The 22,203-nt window shown below is 39.4% G+C and overlaps 1 protein-coding gene across 3 annotated transcripts in view; it reads left to right on the top strand.

Annotated features, from left to right (window-relative positions):
- Nucleotides 1-19,426, top strand: part of LOC132139891 (sialate:O-sulfotransferase 2-like) — a 51,035-nt gene extending 31,609 nt beyond the window's left edge. For 2 of the 3 annotated variants that reach the window (XM_059548580.1, XM_059548581.1), the window contains 8 exons: nucleotides 1,266-1,295; nucleotides 2,963-3,077; nucleotides 6,962-7,146; nucleotides 8,983-9,104; nucleotides 9,194-9,368; nucleotides 16,329-16,493; nucleotides 16,581-16,781; nucleotides 18,916-19,426. In XM_059548580.1, the coding sequence (XP_059404563.1) occupies nucleotides 1,266-1,295; nucleotides 2,963-3,077; nucleotides 6,962-7,146; nucleotides 8,983-9,104; nucleotides 9,194-9,368; nucleotides 16,329-16,493; nucleotides 16,581-16,781; nucleotides 18,916-19,268 (1,346 nt within the window). In that variant the 3' untranslated portion in view covers nucleotides 19,269-19,426. The remainder of the gene's footprint in view (nucleotides 1-1,265; nucleotides 1,296-2,962; nucleotides 3,078-6,961; nucleotides 7,147-8,982; nucleotides 9,105-9,193; nucleotides 9,369-16,328; nucleotides 16,494-16,580; nucleotides 16,782-18,915) is intronic. The other variant, XM_059548582.1, reaches the window with a different exon arrangement.
- The last annotated feature ends 2,777 nt before the right edge of the window (nucleotides 19,427-22,203 follow it).

Here is a 22,203-nt window from a genome sequence, read left to right on the forward strand (position 1 = left end):
AATATGACTCTCTCAAATTTCTCAGAATGTTCCTGTACATAAACATAAAGACAGTTTATTAATATTTGAAATAAAAGCTTCTTCTTTGAGTTAATCCAATTAAATATGCATGGTGGTGAAGGTCTTAGATGTACAAAGCAGAAAGGACATTTTTTTCATGTGCAGTTATTTTTTTAGGTGCAAGTTACAAAGTGAACTTTGAGGGCCCCTGCAAAATTAAATCATTTTTCTCTGTGAAAGATGGACTGCATCCACAAGTCTAATAGTGTTCACACAGAAACCCACAAAAAGGCAGAAGAAAGCCAATTAGTGGATTTCCTAAGTCTCAGGTCATTGCCTTTATCCATAGTGAAGTTTAAGAGGTTTGAACAGATGATTCTCAAGTGTAACCCTCAGGGCCTCTAATAAAAACTGCACTCTTCACTTTCGACAGTCAGATGTGGTTTGACTTTAGCAATCTAATTCTGATAAAGAGGAAGCCACTTTGTAATAATTGTGAAGATTGTATATTCAAGGAAGTCAAGGACAGGAACATGATCTCAGATACCCAACATCCTTGTCTGTTCTCTACAATATCTATAATATCAATAGCAGCAGACAGGCTGACAGTACAGAGGTGGAAATGCGTGAATGTCGCTCTCTAATTATGTTGCGAGTTTACAGAGTAGTGTTTTTAAGTACAAGTGGTGCATGTGTAAGTACAATTCTATTTCATTTCGAAATCTGATGTATTTTTGGGTGAAACAGGATATTGAGGAGAAATAAAGAGAAAATGATTTAACAGAACAAATTATATAATAATTGCAGAGAAAGTTTAATTTGTGCTATATTTCTGTAATAGATTAAAATATAATTATAATATTTATATTTTCAGAATAATGTACCATTGAATCACGAAGAGCATGGACGTATTAAAGCATGGGGGGGGGGGTAAAATTTGAAGTCATGTTGACAGACAATCTTACTTTGTTCTCTTCCATGTGCTGTCCCTGTCTCCACTCTGCCTCCCTCAGGTCACAAATATCAGACACACAAAAGCAAAGAAAAATACTTTTTTTTATTAAATAGGATATTGGTCTATTAAAGTTTTTTTTTTTAATATATATATATTTACAAATTTTTTGAATTCTGATTAAAAAAATAAAAGGGAGAGGCAAATTTTATCTTAAAGTTATAATTTTATGATATTTAGATTTATTTAAATGTTATGTGAAACTATTAGAATCCATTCCTGTTTCCCTCTTCATTATATTTCATATGTCCAGAGCAAACGGTTCATGCAGAGACCTCATCATGTGAGTACAGCGGAGCATCATCGCATTATCTCTGTAGTCATGCTGTTAGTGAGAGTTTCATCCTTGCACTTAGCCGCTTCACAGAATGGCAGTCCAGTGATGAGTGAATAGAGCTTGACTTGTAGATAAAGTAGATTACTGAGCTTGCCCTCTGTGCCTGGAATACGATTAACTCACAGCTCAAGAAAAAAAAGCTTACTGCTTTTTAGACAATTGCAATTACTGTAATGTTGTACTGGTTAGTGTGTATGTGACAGAACTAGCCTATCTCAGCTATTAGAAAATACATTAAAACCTAATGGGGACTGGAGAGATTACAGAGGAAGAACGGATGTCATGCAACAGGGCATTTTGGGTCATTTTTGTGCATGTGCGTGTCACAAATGATGAGATTGATGAAGCAGATGATGCATCAGTGCATCAGACTGTGAATGTTTTCGAGAACAAAATGCCTAGAACAACGTGACCATATCCAAACTGTTGATGTTTTATAATGTCTTATGTCACAGGCTGTTTACATATGAAATGGTGTTCTACATACAGTATATGGTAATAATCACAATATGTGATGCCAGACTGTTAGCACTTGTTATAATTCAACGGAATGTTCTGGGTTCTATACAAATTATGCTCTTTACAGAAGAATGTTAATTATGGCATTTTATTTCCTCAGTTTTTAAAGCCAAGCTAAATTATGTTTGCATAATGCAGTTGCAATGGAAGTCAATGGGGAGAAGCATTCCACCTGAATAAACATAAAAAATACACATAATAAACAAATAGCTAATTAATTATTACAGATTTATATATACTTAATGTGACCTTGGACCACAAAACCAGTCTTAAGTCTCCGGATTATATTTTTAGCCAAAAATACATTGTATGGATGAAAGTAATTAATTTTTCTTTTATGACAAAAATCATTAAGTAAGGATCATGTTTCATTAAGATATTTTGTAAACTTCTTACTGTAATAATATTAACACTTTTTTATTATTATTATTAGTCATATGCATTGCTAGGAACTTTTTGACAACTTTAAAGGCGATTTTCTCAATATTTCGATTTTTTTTGCCCCCTCAGATTCCAGTTTTTTAAAATAGTTGTATCTCGGCCAAATATTGTCCTATCCCAACAAACCTTATTTATTCAGCTTTCAGATTATGTATAAATCTCAGTTTTGAAAAATGTATACTTAAGACTGGTTTTGTGGGCCAGGGTCACAAATATTTTGGTGTTAACTAGTGTAATAGAATAATAAACTATAACATAACATTCACAATATTTCATATTAATATATTTAGATCTATAACAATTATATGATGTTATTTTTATTAATAAAAATACAATTTTATAAATGCTTTCAGCATGTTTGAAATACCTTAAAGTGATGCTTTGCGTCCTTAAAATGTGAATATTTTAACTGAACAAATAAATATGTAAACTTCCCTGGTCCAGAAGTCATAAAGCTCTTGTTGTGATTTTACTGTTTGGCCACTAGATGGTGATGTGTTTCAACTTTTTAAAACGATTAAATGTGCTTTACAGTGTTAAATGTAATTCCTTGAATCAACAGCATTTACATGTGAAGAGATTTAAAAATCAGCACAGTTTTTTTTTTTTTTTTGGAATTAGCAGTAATGTTTTTAACTTCTTTCTCTTTTTAGCAAAGTACATCGGCTGTTATGTTGATGACACACAGAAACGGGCTCTTAGAGGGGTTTCCTTTTTTGACTACAAAAAAATGACTGTCTTCCGTTGCCAGGACAACTGCGCTGAGAGGTATGTCATCATTCGAAAAGTTTTATCCCCATATACAAGAACACACACATTTCAGACTTTCTTTTTATACTCTGCTTGATTTTTTCTGTGCCCTAACCACTGACTTCAAGTTTGTTGAAACTTTCTTTCTAACAGATAACTGTTCCCCACAAGCAAATGATTTCAAGTTTTACTGTCTTTTTAAGATGACATTCCATCCCCACAATGTTGGTAAAAAATTGACTTACACATACATACACATTAAGTCATCATAAACATGTAATTGCTCTCTCCCTAGATTTAATGACCCTTAACTGACAAACATAAGCAATTTAACACACATACTAATCTAATTCACTTTATTCTTGATTAAATGAGAGGTCAGGGTCGACAGATATGCCGTTTCCTCTAATAGTCATCTGTTACATGTTACTAAGATTGGTGCTTTAATTTTCTTTTTCATTATGTGTGCTTACAAATGTTAGCTTAGGGATAAAAAAAAAACACCCACATTTCTTTCCAAACCTGAATTAGTTTCTATTTCCTTGGTATACACAAGGAGAGCTTGTTCTTTTCTGTGGAACAAGAGTGAATCAGAACTGAAACATTTGAATTCGACCAAGGGTGCATTAGCATAAACCTCATAAAAGTAAAGATGGTCAGCGTCGTACTAAGGCATGTGATAGAAACTGAAGAAACTGATTTAAATTTAAGTCATTATTAACTGAACTTTTAAATCTGATATTTTTAATGACTTGGTTGATAATTGGTTCTCAAAGTTTTTAAACTCTAAAGCCCCCAAATTTCCAGATCAATTTGCTGAAAAAAAAGAGCTTAACTATTTAAAATTAAATGTAACTTATTTCTTTTAATTAAAATTACACACACTCTACTTGTTGTGTTTTACTGGATTAAGAATATATTTATATAGATTTATTTATTTTTTTAAGTAACTTTGAAGCTCCCTTGGAAGTTTGCTGGCCAATGCCAGAGAACGACAAACATTCATCAATCAGACAAGATCAAGATTGACTCACTGATCCAGTTCCTGCAGTTAACTGCTCACTTGATAAACCAGTGGATATAGTGACTTTTATGTTTGCTTCTCACCTAATGCAATTGTATGTCCTCAAAAGTCATGAAATGTCTAAGTTAATCATCATTTTATTCAGTTTTTACATATTTGTTGCATTACCATTCATTGTTATTTCATGAAATAGAAGAAAAAGGGTTGAGGGATTCTGTCATTAGGGAATGCTTTGAAGGAAATGTCGTAACTTACAGAATGAGTAATTTTAGAGAGAGAGCTAACACTTGCAGCTCATCTGTTTGCACTCAGTGGTGTGCTCCCACTCTCAACATTCAAGAATCCTGCCTCCCATAATGTGGAAATTAGAACAAGATGCAGCATGCAAAGGGATGAGCCAGAAACTGAAGAAAGAAATCCTTATACTGTTCTCTTAAAAATCATGCATGTAAAATTGCTCTCATGCATCTTGTTTCAAAGGACAGCTCTGTGTTATGGACACAGTTCTCTGAAGTGTCTGCTTGACACAGTGATCACATTTTTAAAAAATCTGAAAATAAGAGAGGTTGAAAGGAAGGGGGGTCGAGGACTGGAGAGCACATTAACGCTCTTCGGTCCAGACAGATGTTTTAGATTTAACAGCAAAACCTCAAATGAAGGCACAGTACAATTTGCATCTGCACTTAACAAAATGCACTGATATATTTTACACTGTTTGGTGAAACCGTGACATATTAAAGGCCTGGGAAAACCTTTTCGAGAGTGCTTGGAAACTAAACTTTTCACCTCGTGCATGAGCCGAATCGAAACTGATTTCTTAAGCAAAACAGTCTATTTTGCATCCAGCTCTGAATATGAGGAATGGAAAACTGCTAGTCAGATGGTCAAGTCAAGTGTCAGAACAATAAGACCAGTGTGGTAGGCAGAATTTTATTTTTGATCTGGCCTGGCCAAAAATAAGCATAAACTAGTAAATAACAGAAGGAGTCAGACTCAATATTCAGGTCATTTCAGTCTTTTCTTTTATCCATTGAGAAACAGACCATAGAACACAGTGGAAGACACGCATAGTAAAACTACCACATCTCTGTCATGAATGTGCCTGTTGTCAACATAACCTAAAATCATTAACAATAGCCCCAATCCCTAAAATCTGTTGCAGATAACAATAGGCCACTCAAACTATAAAGTAAGAAGCTGTATAGATAGATCGGTCTGTGTACGTTTTCATAATTTCATTGTCCATTAAGTCATAGAATATCGACATACAAGAGAAATATAACTATAACCTGTCCTCATACAAAACCTGAGTAGCAGTTAGAACAGAAAAATTAAATACTGTATTGTTTATCCAGAAACAGAAGCCATTTAAATTTAATTTCATCATTCTACAGAAAATGTTCAAAGGCACTGTATTTCCTCATCGTATTTCCTCAAATATATTAGATATAATTGAAGTGTATAAAACTGTGTTCAAATATATTAAACAACAATAATTTAACAAATATTATACTTGTATAATCAACTGGAGGGCCCTATTCATCATAGTGGGTAGGCCTATGCCCATCTGACACGTCTGCTAGCTAAACCACTGAAAAAACCACATGCTTCCTGCCTTTTACAAGATCTGTATCTACATGCTCACTCATGATCACCTCAAAAGCCTTCAGTATAAAGGAAATGCATTACATTCTCCCTTGAACAGCCTGTTATTAAGTAACTTGATCATGGGAAAAATGTGACAGTTCATAAAACACCAGTTGAATGTGCAACTTTTTAGTTACCATCCCAGATACTTAACTACTCTAGGCTACATCATGACCCAGTGAACATATGCAGTTATGCACATGTGTAATTCATTATTTTTTTATTTTATTTTATTTTTGTAAAAACAATGCCTATACTAATTTATCCCTGACCTCCCATTGCTTTTTATGCTTATTTGTTCATTGTAATTGTTTAAAGTATGTATTGTCTGGTACAGTATCTGTTTTTTTTTCTCCATTTCTGTGACCGATAGAGTTTTGGTTCCTTGCCACTGTCTTCTTTGGCTTGCTTAGTTGGGGACGCTTGGCTGATTGCACACAAACTATTGGAAGAGAGTTGAACTGGATGATGACATCAATGAATCATCAATTAACTGACTTTAGCTGGAAAAATGACTCTCTTATTGTCTTCTTGCATCATTGAATAACTGTTTTACTGCTTGATACTTTAAAGCTGCTTTGACACAATCAGTATTGTATAAAGCGCTATACAAATAAAGGTGACTTGACTTGTGCAGTCAATTTGTATGTAGAATATTGTTTACTATGGAATACGTGCATTTCTCTCAGTGTGTTTAAAGTGGTCATAAAAATTTTTCTTTGTCTGTTTGCTAAATGGATGTTATAGGTCTTCTTGTAAACAATTCAGTCATTCATATGTGTGTTTCCTTTTTCTTTCTTTACTTGTTTTTTTTTTTAACCCCAATATTGTGTCCAGTCATTTTGACCTGAGGAGGATTTTCAAATGTTATCACATTTGACTAAAACCTTTTACATTTATGCATTTAGCAGACGCTTTTATCCAAAGTGACTTACAGTGCATTCAGGCTAACATCAACTGGAAGAAAATCTATTATACAGTTTATATTATCTCTTCCTGTTTGTGCATTTTTTAAACATTTTTTGGCATGCATTTTTGCTCATTTTGTTCATATTTTAGGCACTTTTATTAACTGTGATAGTGTAGAGAACTATCAGCATTGGGAGCAGGATAACTAACACTTCTTCATAAGAACCATAGCTTAGCTTGTCAGATAACTGGCAATCCACTGCCCTAACATTACAATGAATGGAATGAATAATGATGTTTTCTCTCTGTCTTCTGTAATTAGGGGTTATCTCTATGCAGGTCTGGAGTTTGGAGCTGAGTGCTACTGTGGCCATAAGATCCAGGCACCCAACGTGTCAGAGAGTGAATGTAATATGGAGTGTAAAGGGGAGAAAAGTAACCTCTGTGGAGGACCTAATCGACTGTCCATATATAGACTGGAGCTGAGCCAGGAGTCGGCCCGCAGATGTAAGTATCCTGACACACACATACACTTACACACATGCATCTGCAAGTTCACACTTGCATGTATCTATCAATCTCAAAAACAGAAAGGAACACATGACTTATTTTTTTCACAGGAAATTGGGTAACCCAATTTTTAATTTTGTTTGTTAATATTAACTACTTCAGCTGACATGAACTACAAATGAACAATAATTCTACAGCATTTATTAATCTTAAAGTTAATTTCAAAATGTTTTAATCCACTTTTAAATTAAAAGGTTGCATTTGGTTATGTCACAGTCTTCTGTCTTTCTGTCACTGTCTTCTGTGAGTGTTGTGTTTGTTTGGTGCCATGTGCTCTCTCCTGTCCTTTTCTGACCCCGGCCACCTTGTCACCTCATTACTGTTTAGTTGCTCCACCTGTGTTTCTCCCTTGATCCCGGACTCATTACCATCACTCTGCACAGCTGTGTCACCCACTCACACATTCACTCTACAAACCTGGTTCACTCTGCACACCTGTTCACATACTCATACACACAGCTGTCCCCCATTTGTTCACTAGTATATAGTTTTGTCTCACACACCACTCTGCCTGCCTGGATTATTGTAATGTTATTTGCTAATGTTTGTTGTCATTACGTGTCTCTAGTTCTTGCATTTCGGTGTTTCTGTTTTGTTTTTTGCCGTGTTGGCCTTTTTGTTTCATTCTTATTAAAGTTAATCTTCCCTGCATCTTGGACCCTGACCTTGTTCTTTCCACGGCGCCGTCTCTACCGCGCCGTGACAGGTTATGTTTAGTCAATGCACTGTGAACTAACACGAACAAAAAATGATCAATTGTATTTTTCATATAATTAACAAAGATTAATAAATGCTGTAAAAAAAAATATTGTCCTTATGTTAAAAAAATAAATCTTAATGATATGTGTTTTCAGAAAGTGTTTATCTTTAAGCTGTTTTTATAATCCAAGCATGATCCAAGAGCATAGTACAGGGCAAATGGCCCACCACCATCAAGCTCTCATGGGAGTGATTATTTTCTTCTAGTGAAAAAACCTATCCCTCTTTTTTTCCTATCTCAAACATTTGTGTTGATTTGTTGTAGCTTTGAAAACGTTTGCCAGTATTGTTTAGCTCCTTCTCACGACATCCATTTTTTTTTGTAAACTATAAATAAATAAAAATTCATATCCATTTCCAGGTCTTTATTGCACATACTCTACCCTTTTCCTCATGCCTCTGCATTCCTTTCTTGATAAAAAAAAATAGCACCGGCAGAAACTTGTGACATTCCAGCCTTTTCCTGAATAAGCACTTTTCTCATGTGACAGGATGTCTGTGTGCGTAAGTAATAAACTCTGCAATTGTAAACAGTAGTTGTGCAGCAACAACTTGACCTTTGATAAAAAAAGCATTGGCAGAGCCTTACTCTTACCAAGTGTGACATGACCCTGGAACAACATTGGGATTAATCAGATTTGAAGAACCAGTTTATAGTTTTGTGAAGTTTAGGCTTACAATAAGTGTTTGGTGCTTGTACATCAGTGTTGTTCATCTATCATTTCCTCTGATTTTAGGGATTACTCATGGTTAAGGTTAGGTTTAGGTGTAGGCATATGTTCAAGATTAAAATTTTCTATTAAAATTTTGTTCCAGAATATGTTGGCATTGGAACACACCTAACTCAGCCAAGTTTAAGATGTGCAAAAACCATTGCTGGCCCGAGGATTTCAATTTTATTGATGAGTCATTTAAAAAGTATTTACAAAACAGTAGCTGGTGAGGTTTTCACAGACAAGCAACACTCCCATTTTTACCTTTTGAAAATTCATACTTATTTATTTTGCTTTTTAGATGGGAGTGCCATCTTCAAGGGATGTTTCAAGAGGCCACATAACGTGACCCTGGCGCTTCCTGCTAGTGCTGTTATTAACAACATGTCAGTGGACAAATGTGTTGACATGTGCACAGAGAAAGTGAGTATGCATGCATGTTGTGCGTCTGGTATCACTCATATTACTGTGTTTATTGTCTGTCATATGATCTCTTCCTTTGTCTGTCATAGGAATTCTCTCTGGCAGCTTTGGCTGGAGAAAAATGTCACTGTGCCTTTCCTACACCGCTCTTTACCCTGCATGACCGTGAGGATGAGGAGCTGTGTCTCCAGCACTGTGCAGGAGAAGACTTCGAGAGCTGTGGAAACAATGACTTCTTTGTGGTGTACCAGACCCAAGTGCAAGGTATTTTTATCTTATTTGGGCCAAAACAGTGTGCTCAGGCCAATGCACAGGCTGCCCACATGCACAATATTTACTTTAGGATTACTTTAGGGCAAAAAACATGTCAGGTCAATATAGAAACATGAAATATACCCCAGGTAGTGCTTCACAGTGTTTCAAATGTGAGCTTTTGTGGCTGCTTATCACTTATCAAGGTCTACACTCATGTTTGCTAAATTTCCACTTCCTCTACACTTCCTCTGAGTTTGCTATCAAAGTAAACAGATTTATTTTATTTTTTGCTTTGGTTTCAACAGTGGTCAAAGGCATAACAAAAGGAATATTTGGCACTAAATTGATAGAATATATCATGCATTTACATTTATCTTCCACTTAAATGCCACAACTTTCCTTTTTCAGAGCCTTCTTCTGAAACGAATGCAAATTTGGCCTCAAACCCACATAGAATCACTTTATTGACTTTGAGGGAGGGGGAAATTCCAGTTTTAAGGGTCATAGAAGTCCTTTGTTCAGTAGTGGTTAGTTCTCACTGCCGTTTTTTCATTTGCTGCAGCTGCGGGGGGTGGTGGGGGGGGTGCGGGGGGTGGTGGGTGGGGATATCACGGTAGTATGATATAGTAAAAAACTAAATAAAAATAAAACATTTTGACTTAGAATTCTGTATACATTGTGTAAATTAATAAGCACAAAGTCACAAGGACAACAAAGATTTACAGCTTTACATGCAGCCTTACAGAAATAAGGTTGGTAAGCAAATGTATCACACTTTAACGGTTAATCAAAGTCCTTTAAGACAATGTCATGTCACTCGTTGGCTATTTTGAAACGCGTCTTAGGCATCCAAGTGCAACTTCTATCTCTTTGAATGGGGAAACATCAAATTCTCCAAAACTGTTCACTAAGCTTATGATAAAATTTCATATTTGAAATCACCAAATCTGACAACAACTGTGTCATGTTATTACTTTTGCTCAAATAGCATTATTAAAAGCTTATTTTTCAAACTAGATCAGCCAGTGCGCATGCACAGTCCTAAGCTCAAGTCTCAGAGCGTTGACTGTTTCTATAGCAACCGGGACTTCTAATTGCAGCTGAAGCTACACGCTGACTTTTATTCAGGGCTTCCTGCGATTGAGCGGCCATATTGAGAGTTGCATTTCCCCATTCAAAACTACTGAATACGAGTGGCATGTCTTGGGTATTCTATAGTCTTTGCTGTTAACACAATATCTCATTTCCTCTTCAGTCTCATAGTCATTCATTCTGTGGTGCATTATGAATAGTAATCATGTACTGCTTCGGTCAGGGATATGCAGGATTCAGTTGTAGGTAACAAAACGTTTATTTAGCCCTCACTGGGCAAACAGAGAAAACAAAAGAATGATCACTCCACAGGGCAAAAAGAAACCTCTCAGCGGTCCGGTCCTAGCGTCCTCTGTGACGCAACGTCAAAGTCACATCAACCAGAGCGTCATTGGGGACGCAACAAAGTCACACTGATCTGAGAGTCCTTGGGACACAGCGTCGAAGGCCCACCAAACTCCCTGAGAGGATAGAGTGCAGAGAGGAGCTGGAGTAAAGTCTTGGGGAATTCCAACAGAAAAGCGATGCAAGGACCGGAGGCAGAACCAGTCTAGTCTAACAGGAAAAGAGGGAACGGTTCCAGACCAAAAAAAAAAACACTTGGAGCCTAAAACATAACAGGGCAGGACTAGGCAAACAGGACAAGACGGTCACCAGCGAAGCATTAAACAACTTACAACGGTCTGACAAAAGACAGAGCATGAGAGGAACTAAAAATAGAGGAGAGCTAATGAGGAAAGAGCTACAGGTGTGACAGAACAAAGAGAATTAAAGATAACAAGTGGGAGGGGGAAGAAACAACACTGACAGCTGCCAAAACAAAACCCATGTGGTCTGAGACTAGGCACACAGACAACAAGACAAAAGCAACAGTACCCCCCCCCCCCCCTCCAGCAGTACCACCAGGCACAACCAGGAGGGGCTCACCTCGTCGCCGGCGGAAGACCTCAATCAGAGTCTGGTCCAGAATATCCCGAGCCAGAATCCAACTCCTCTCCTTAGGATCGTAGCCCTCCCAGTCCACTAGATACTGGAAACCCCGACCACGGCGTCTAACATCCAAAAGCTTTCTCACAGTGTAAACTGGAGTACCATCCACTAGACAAAGGGGGGGGGTATAGGGGAAGAAACAATGGGATTAAGGGGGGACATATACACAGGCTTAACCCTGGACACGTGAAATACAGGGTGAACCCGACCAAGCGCGGGAGGAAGCTTGAGCCACACTGCCACCGGACTCAGAACCTTGGTGATGCGACATGGCCCAATAAACCTGGGTGCCAGCTTACGAGAAGGCACAGGAGAGGCAGGTCCTTGGTGGAAAGCAATACCTTCTGACCGCAAACGTACTGGGGAGCCGCAGTTCGGTGACGGTCAGCCGCCATTTTGATCTGTCTGGAAGCCCGGGCCAAGGCCTTCTCAGCCCTCCTCCAGGTGCGCCGACACCTACGGACAAAGGCCAAGGCAGACGGCACCGCGGCTTCGGGTTCCTGTGCAGGGAAAAGGGGTGGTTGATAACCGACGGAACATTGAAAAGGAGACATACCCATAGACACCACCGGGAGGGAATTGTTGGCATATTCAACCCACGACAACTGCTGACTCCAGGAGCTCGGACTCTGTGATGCTAGACAACGGAGAGCATTCTCGAGATCCTGGTTGGCTCGCTCGGCCTGCCCATTGGTCTGGGGGTGGAAACCTGAAGACAGACTCGTAGAGCCCCCGATCTGTCTACAGAACTCTCCAAAACTGGGAGACTAATTGTGGTCCTCTGTCGGAGACCACATCAACCGGAAGACCATGGATCCGGAAGACGTGGTCCACGACCACCTCAGCAGTCTCCTTGGTGGAGGGGAGTTTGGGTTAGGGGATAAAATGGGCCGCCTTGGAGAAGCGGTCCACCACCGTCAGAATAATGGTGTTACCACTCAACGGGGGAAGGCCAGTGATGAAATCAAGGGCCAGATGTGACCATGGGGGAAAAAAAAAAAAAAAAACACACACACACTGACGGATGGCAGTCAGCGATCTCCAAACCCCTGGGATGACCGATACGAGAGGGAGAAATTAAACCGCCCAAAGAAAAGTGCCCAGCAGGCCTGGAGAGCATTCAACCTTTTGGCCGAACGGATATACTCTAATTTCTTGTGATCTGTCCAGACCAAGAAGGGCAACGCTGCGCCCTCCAACCAGTGGTGCCACTCCCCGAAGGCCAGCCTGACTGCCAGCAGCTCCCTGTTACCCATGTCATAGTTTCGCTCGGACGGGCTCAGACGGTGAGAAAAGGCGCAAGGATGCACCTTCCCATCCTTGGGGGACCGCTGGGACAGGACCGCGCCTACCCCAACATCAGAAACATCCACCTCAACAATGAATTGCCGTTCCGGATCTGGGAGACAAAGAACAGGAGCAGAGATGAAACGGGATTGAGAACAAAAGCCTCCTGAGCTTGTACATTCCATATGAATGGTACCTTAGGTGAGTGCAGTTAAGGGGGTAAACAACCAGGCTAAAGTTCCTGATGAATCCCCTATAGAAGTTGGTGAACTGAAACGCCTTCCGTGAGTCAGGGCTTGGCCACTCGGCCACGGCCCTTACCTTAGCGGGATCGGCCTTGATCCCCTCCGTCGAGATAATATGCCCCAAGAACGAAACCGACTTGGCATGGAACACTCACTTCTCCGCCTTGACGTACAGCTGGTTTTCCAGCAGCCGTTGTAGCACCTGACGGACATGTTGAGTGTGGACCTGCAATGAGGGAGAGAAGATAAGAATATCATCAAAGTACACAAAGACAAATCTGTTCACCATGTCTCTCAACAAATCGTTCACCAGGGCCTGGAAGACAGCTGGGGCATTAGTAAGCCCAAAGGGTAGGACCCGGTATTCAAAGTGTCCCGTCGGGGTGTTAAATACTGTCTTCCACTCATCCCCCTCACGTATACAGTTCAAGTGGTAGGCATTACTGAGGTCTAGCTTGGTAAAGACCTTGGCTCCCTGTAGCAACTCAAAGGCTGAAGACATCAAAGGCAGAGGATATCTGTTTCTTACAGTGATGTCATTGAGGCCACGGTAGTCAATGCAGGGTCGCAGGGAGCCATCCTTCTTAAAGAAGAACCCAGCCCCAGCAGGTGAGGAAGAGGGCCGGATGAGGCCGGCATTTAAGGAGTCCTGAATATACTAGTCCATGACCTCTCTCTCAGGACCAGACAGGGAATACAAACGACCCTCGGGCGGAGAGGTGCCTGGGAGAAGATTGATGGCGCAGTCATACGGCCGATGAGGAGGCAGGGATGTGGCCCGGGACTTACTGAAGACCTGACAAAGATCACGGTACCCCTCCGGGACCCCGGCAAGTTCACCCACCTCAACCTGAAAAACAGAAGACAGAGAGCCAGGAGACAAAGCAGAACCAAGACAAGACGCAAGACATGACTGACTCCAAGAGAACACAGAATGGCCGGACCAATCCACATGAGGGTTGTGCTGCACCAGCCACGGGTGCCCATGGACAACAGGAGCACCCGGGGAATCTAGGAGGTACAACTCAATTACCTCACGGTGATAGCCAGATACCACCAGACTTACAGAGGTAGTTGAATGGGTGATGGAAGAGATGAGTAGACCATTTAGGGAGCGGACAGAAATAGGAGAAGGAAGTGGAATGGTAGGAATACCCCACCGTGCCAAAACAGAGGCATCCAGGAAGTTGTCTTCGGCACCAGAGTCGACCAGTGCAGAACAGGAATGAAAGGAGTCCTTATGCTGAATAGAGACCTTTAACAGGGTACGGGAGATGGGGGGGGAGTCGATATGAGGAGTAGCACCCACCAGGATCCCCCGGATTACTGATGGACTCTGGCTTTTAAAGGACACTGGATAGCCCGATGGCCTGGCTTCCCACAGTATAGACAGAGGCTCCCAATCAAACGATCCTGCTTCTCTTTAGGGGTAAGGCGAAGACGCCCAACTTGCATAGGCTCAGGGTCTGTTGACGGTGACAAGGTGGTGGAAGCACTACTAGGGGCACCCTCCTTCAGCATCCAGGAGGACGGAGCAGCACACCGCTGACGTCAACACTGAAGGCCCCCCTCCACACGGAGGGCCAGATCCACAAGGGTGTCAAGACTCTGAGGCAGCTCGTGAGTAACGATCTCATCCTGGATGTCATCATCCAAACCTTCCTGAAACCTTGCACGCAAAGCTGCCTCATTCCAGTCACAGGAGGCTGCCAGATTTCTGAACTGGATGGAGTAATCGGTGACTGAACATCTGCCCTGGCTCAAACGCGCCAACTGTGCGGCTGCCTCATCGCCCTGGGCAGAGCGGTCAAACAATTTGATCATCTCAGCTCTGAAGTCCTGAAAAGTGGCACAGAATGGAGCACGGGCGTCCCACACAGCTGTCGCCCAGTCCCGGGCCTTTCCTTTCAAGAGGGTGATTACAAATGCAACTTGGGACTCCTCTGTAACATAGCGGCAAGGCTGGAGGACGAAGACCAGAGAGCATTGGGACAGAAAGGCTCGGCAGGAGTTAGGGTCCCCATTATATGGCGGCGGACTATTGGCATGTGGTTCCGGCTCAGCATGAGACTTGGGATGGCCAAAGGTAGTAGCCGATCTGCCGGCCAAGGCTTCAAGCTGGAGCTTTTGAATCTGGACTTTGAATTCCGCTACTTGGGCTGTGAGGCACTCGACCTCCCTTGAGGTGGTAGTCAACTGACTGGAATGCTGTCCCAGAAGAATGCCTTGTTGGCTGACTCTTACTTGGTCTGCACCTGCTGAATCCATTGTGGTCAGACCATTCTGTCAAGGATACCCAGGATTCAGTTGCAGGTAACAAAAAGTTTATTTAGCCCTCACTGGGCAAACGGAAAACAAAAGAATGATCACTCCACAGGGCAAAAAGAAACCTCTCAGCGGGGACCGGTCCTAGCGTCCTCTGTGACGCAACATCAAAGTCACATGAACCAGAGCGTCATTGGGGACGCAACGTCAAAGTCACACTGATCTGAGAGTCCTTGGGACACAGCGTCGAAGGCCCACCAAACTCCCTGAATGAGAGGATAGAGTGCAGAGAGGAGCTGGAGTCAAGTCTTGGGGGATCCCAACAGAAAAGCGATGCAAGGACCGGAGGCAGAACCAGTCTAGTCTGACAGGAAGAGAGGGAACAGTTCCAGACAAAAACAAAAAATAAAAAAAATACATGGAGCCTAAAACAACATAACAGGGCAGGACTAGGCAAACAGGACAAGACGGTCACCAGCGAAGCATTAAACAACTTACAACGGTCTGGCAAAAGCACGAGAGGAACTAAAATAGAGGAGAGCTAATGAGGAAAGAGTGGCTACAGGTGTGACAGAACACAGAGAATTAAGGATAACGAGTGGGAGGGGGAAGAAACAACACTGACAGCAGAACACATGAGCTGCCAAAACAAAACCCATGTGTTCTGAGACTAGGCACACAGACAACAAGACAAAAACACAGCAACTCAGACCTAAGTCATGACAGCTTCGAACCAAATTTGAAGTCTAAGAAAGACAACAGTTGAATAGACTGAATCAACTTGTCTCACTTCATCAAAATAGCAGCGTATGATCAATGGTGATGTGTGCATCATAAACCTTCTCTCGGTTTATCACGCCACTCAAACCTGATTGAGACATTTTATCTGTCTTTTAAGGAATGCAGAGATTCTGTGATTTGGAGATTTATTTTATTTTTGCATATTATAACGGTCACATAGAGCATTTATGGTAATTTGTGGAAGAATGACAACTGCGCATGTGTGTGCCTGTAAGGTAGAACGTAAGCAGGAGAAAATATTTTTTCACTATCTCATGTTTGGTCTGATATGTGTTTTTCATCTCTACAGATAATCGTTGTATGGACCGGCGTTTTTTGCCCACTCGTTCCAAGCACTTAGTGGCACTAGCTAGTTTTCCAGGCGCAGGAAATACATGGGCCCGTCACCTTATTGAGCTGGCTACGGGTTACTACACTGGAAGCTACTACTTTGATGGCTCACTGTACAACAAAGGTTAATTTTTTGTTCTCCATAGGGCCATCTTTTTTTCTCTTGGTTGCTGATGGTCTTCCTCTCTCTTTGATTTCTCTGCATGTGCAGGTTTTAAAGGAGAGAGAGATCACTGGCGCAGTGGTAGAACTATATGTATCAAGACCCATGAGAGCGGCAGGAAGGAGATTGAGACCTTCGACGCCAGCATTCTCATGATCCGGAACCCTTATAAAGCCCTCATGGCAGAATTTAACCGAAAATATGGTGGCCATGTTGGATTTGCCTCTCAGGCTCATTGGAGGGGGAAAGGTGAGATATAAAAGCTTGTTCTAAAGCCTAGTGATCACTCTACTTAGTGCACAATACACACAGCAGTACTTGTATAAATCACATAAGAAATGTTTATGTTATTGTCTCTGTTAAAGAAATAGTTTACTCAAAAATTTAAGTTTACTGAAAATATACTCACCCTCAGGCCATCCAAGATGTAGATAAGTTTGTTTCTTCATCAGAATAGATTTGGAGAAATTTGGAGTAGCATTATATCACTTGCTTACCAGTGGATCCTCTGCAGTAAATGGGTGCCGTCAGAATGCGAGTCAAAACAGCTGATCAAAACACTACAATGATTCACAAGTAATCCACATGAATCTAGTCTATCAGTGAATTTCGTATGAAGTGAAAAGCTGCATCTTTGTAAGAAACAAATCTATCATTTAGGTGTATTAGTTTTAAATCATCACTTCTGGTCAAAATTCACAATAATGCATAATAGTTCATTATTATTATAAATTATATAACTTATTTATAAACGTAAGTCATAATAATGAATAAAAATAATGCCATTGTTGTCCTCTCACATCCAAATCCACTGACATATTCTATAAAACTGTTAAAACAGTCCTTGATCTGTGAATATTTTCCCTCATGATTCAGATGAGATGACTTTATCACCGGACAAAGCAATATTATGCATAGAGATACTATGTCTTATTTTATTTGTTTATTAAAAAACACACTTTTTGTTTATTAAAAAAGCTTTTCACTTCACCGGAGTCCTGTGGATTACTTGTGAATCATTGTGGTGTTTTTATCAACTGTTTGGACTCTCATTCTGATGGCACCCATTCACTCCAGAGGATCCATTGGTGAGCAAGTGATGTAATGCTACATTTCAAAATATTCTATGAATTTTCTTTTCTACTGCTGCTATACAGATATTTTTTAACTATTACTATTCGTCCAGCTCCTCTTTCATTTACACACTCTGGTTTGACACATTTTTTTGTCTTCATTGAGCTCATCACAATTTTATCTGTATCTTAGGTGAAATTGATAGGCTAACAGCCCAGTGTTTATAATCAGGCTAAATGTTTAAAAGAACTTCTGTATTGTTCTTGATGTTGTCATTAGTCTGAGGGTTATATTTGCTGTACTGCAGTCAAGCGTGTGAGCTTATCAAACACAAAAGCTGTGATTGTTTTTAACACGTTTTTGTTTTAACAGGTTTTTGGTGTTTACATTTTGAATAACTAGTGGTTTTAACCATTAAACCAAAACACATTTTACTTGCAGTTAATGTAATTTAGTTTTTGCGTTCATCAAAAGTTTGTAAACTATGTTATTAGTCAATATATCGATTGTGCAAAGTTGTCTTTTCCACCAATGAAGTCCATTTTTAAGCAATGTTTTCCTCTTGTTCTGCTTCTTTACAATATATATTTTTTTTTTCACACGGAGAAGAGATGCTTGTGACATGTTGGTGTCTTGTTTACTGAAATGAGCATCTTTCTATTTTTGTTTCATTTTATGAAGTTGTCTGTTTAACAGAATTGAACATTTAACACAATGTTCCTGAGTTATTGTTTCACTGTTCTTGTTCCCGTGCCAACATGCCTATTAATATAATATAATATATAATAGAATTAATCATTTTTTTCTAATGCGTCACACTAACAAAAAAATCTGCATTTTTTGCTTCTTCCTTTTGTATTCCATTCTTTTTACATCCTCCGAACATCATGATTATGATAATTTAATTCAGTTTGGAGATAGAGTCATTAGCTCTTCATTAGCTATTGTATTGTTTTTTTTTCTCTCCACTGATGAGAATCAGCAGAAAATGACATTCTGTTACTTGATCACGAATAAGTGCGTCACTTTGGAGTATGACTGACTTCTGCTTCTTGATTTCAGAAAAGTGCTGTCACTGATTGATAATATACTTCTGCAGCTCCACTATTGCCGCCCTTGCAAAAACACTAAGTTGTTTTTTTACATGCATTTGTCTGATATGTGTGGCACATTTGTGCAGTGCTGTTACACATCTGCAGATATGTGTCAAGTTTTTCCAATGCACTTAATCTAAGGCGCTGTGTCACAGCATGTTACTACAAGATGTTATTGTTCAAAAAGTTTAACTCTTTCATTCTCTTTCAATCAGAGTGGCCAGAGTTTGTGAAGAACTATGCTCCATGGTGGGCATCCCACACACTAGACTGGCTGAAATATGGGAAGAAAGTTCAAGTTGTACACTTTGAGGATTTAAAACGGGACCTTTTCTTTCGGTTAAAAGACATGGTCATTTTTCTGGGCCTAGAAGTCTCAGAGGACCGTCTGCTGTGTGTGGAAGGACAGAAGGATGGGAACTTCAAACGCTCAGGGCTGAGGAAGCTTGAATATGACCCTTATACTCCAGAAATGCATGCCACCATTGACGGGCTAATTAAGACTGTGGACACGGCACTCAGAAAGAGACACCTGCCAAGTGTACCTGAAGAGTACAGGCCCAGATGATACTGCACTCTTCTCTTTGCTTATGCTTTTTTTTCCCAAAACACACTTTTTCCCCCCAGCTATACCCATTTTTCCCTAGAATATGAAATTGGGTATCATCATTTTCCAAGTTTGCTTTCAGTTTTAAGAATGGTATGTATTGCAGAAATGAACTGCTGAAAAACTGTTTGTCCTTTCATTAATAATCTGCACTACATAGTGAGACATGGGCTTGTGCAACAATTTGGCTTTGAGTTTAATCACATGGATTAATCTTCCTTAGGCACAATAGTGTGTAGTAACTACAGATTCAGTTCAGTCATTAAGAGAAATGACTCTTCACCCTTTTTATGAATGTGTCTATTGCCATCAAGACATCAGGGACAGCTTTTAAACACTACTGGACTCCCTTAAGCACTTCAGTCTCATTGGGAATATATGGAAAGCCATTTCATTTTTAACACCTGAACCCCTGTTAACACAAATATCTGGAAATTGCCTTATGATGTTATGATGCTTCTTAAAACTGATCAGTGAAATAGTTACGGTACAGACCAAATGTTTGGACACACCTTCTCATTCAAAGAGTTTTCTTTATTTTCATGACTATGAAAATTGTAGATTCACACTGAAGGCATCAAAACTATGAATGTGGATTTATATATGGAATATACATAACAAAAAAGTGTGGAACAACTGAAAATATGTCATATTCTAGGTTCTTCAAAGTAGCCACCTTTTGCTTTGATTACTGCTTTGCACACTCTTGGCATTCTCTTGATGAGCTTCAAGAGGTAGTCACCTGAAATGGTCTTGCAACAGTCTTGAAGGAGTTCCCCGAGAGATGCTTAGCACTTGTTGGCCCTTTTGCCTTCTGTCTGCGGTCCAGCTCACCCCTAAACCATCTCGATTGGGTTCAGGTCCGGTGACTGTGGAGGCCAGGTAATGCACCCCATCACTCTCCTTCTTGGTCAAATAGTCCTTGATGCCTTCAGTGTGACTCTACAATTTTCATAGTCATGAAAATAAAGAAAACTCTTTGAATGAGAAGTGGTGTCCAAACTTTTGGTCTGCACTGTATATGGGCAACAAAAATTCTTAAGATATACCATGTGTATTAGATAAATGCATGGTTAACTCGAAAACACATTGTCTGGTATTTGCCTTCAGGGATTTGCAGGCAAATTGCAGCTCTTACTGAGCTATCGATTTAAATGAAAGCAAAAAAAGTTCTTCTGTTTTGTGTTTAGAGTGTTTTTAAATTGAGATTGTTTCATCAAGTTAACTTGTTTTTTTACTTAGGTTTAAAGGTGTATTTGCAGTGGATGATAAAAATAAGTAATTTAATTGTGTGCTCACAAAGTACAAGAAATGGGGGCTTCTTGTAAATTGCTTAAAATACATTAAATGACCCTTTACTCTACTTTTCTCAATCACAATTTTTTTATCTGTTAAAGGGATACTGAAGTGTACCCCAATCTGGAAATTAATTCAGTTATTAATGTTTTTGACAGACACGGTCTAAAACACTGCTGTTACATGAGAGGAGTTGTGCATCGATATTTGGAATCATGTGAAGATGAGTAAATGATGACAATTTTCATTATGCATTTATGTCCCAGGTTAAACTATGAGAGTAGTTGTGCGTACTGCGTACTGTGTGAGATGCATCCCCACAAAATCAAATAATTCCTCCCAAAATGTCATTAGATGTCAGGTTTTGGATGCAATTATAAACTTGCTCCCTGTAAAAATGCTCCGAATTGCTATTTTAGTTTTTAGTGTTTTAATTGCAGGAGTTTTTATTCAAAACTGCAAATCAGCTTTATAATATATGAAAAAATCTTGACGGGGTGAAAGCAAGTGTGAAGCAATTTGCAAAAGAGACAAAAAACATCTTGCGGGTAAATTTCTTCTTGACAGCTAGAGACCTAACAAATAACATTCAATATATGTAAATACACATATATATTTTTGTAATGCTCACAAGGAGAATGACTTTAAAAGATAAAGTGTCACCTATATTTTTGAAAAGGCTTTTAAATTTGAGCATTACATGATATTCATTTGGAAAAGGAGCAAAACTGTTGTGTCTTTCTGAATGCATTTTGTATGGAGTGAATGTACAGAGTTTCTACCAAATAATTATGTAAATCAGAGAGTAATTGCCAGCAATGCAAAGGAAATTAAATGATTGCAACAAGATTTTTATTCATAATTTTAAGCTGAGAGTGTGAATATGAGCAAAAGTTTTGCACTTGTTTGGATGATGTGACAGATGTCCTGACCAATAAATTATAAAGCACCAAATTCTCAGAGGCCCAACGTTCATTTATACACTTATATTTATTAATGCATTTGGTGAAATTGTTGATGAAGCAGTTTACATGGAAAATGATTTGGGTCTACAAATTTGTCCAACCAATGGCAGAAGGGTGAATTGTTGGAAACCAAAACCAAAACATTATTTATGCAGTTTTTTTAGGGTAAAATCTGTTTAAATCTCTCATTACAGCTCTATTTACATTGCATTTTAAATGCTGGTTATTTTGCAACTTACTATAGTCAGGGTTAATGGGTAATAGCATAGGAAATAGCACAAAGAAACCAGTTTCCAGGATGCAATGTCTTTCTGAGGACAAACATTCTTTCAGAAACACTGCTCCAAATCATAAATTTTAAAGGATTTATTTCCAAACTCTTGTCAGTCTGTTTTACTCAGCAGTTATAAAATGAACCACTGCTGTAAACTAAATGGTCAAAACGAATTCAAGACTGTTTTGTGGATCTTTTGACTGGCCATTTGTCAAAATGACACAGAAAATACATGCCAAGGGAACTAGGTTTTAAACTATTGGCTTTGATGTTTACTTTTTTTCATGTTTTTTTTTTTCCTTTTTTTTTGTATGAAAATGAAGATCAGTTCTATAAATCTATGAATACTAAATAAAGTGTA

The sequence above is a fragment of the Carassius carassius genome, chromosome 4 (assembly GCF_963082965.1).
Source record: "Carassius carassius chromosome 4, fCarCar2.1, whole genome shotgun sequence".
Classification (NCBI taxonomy): domain Eukaryota; kingdom Metazoa; phylum Chordata; class Actinopteri; order Cypriniformes; family Cyprinidae; genus Carassius; species Carassius carassius.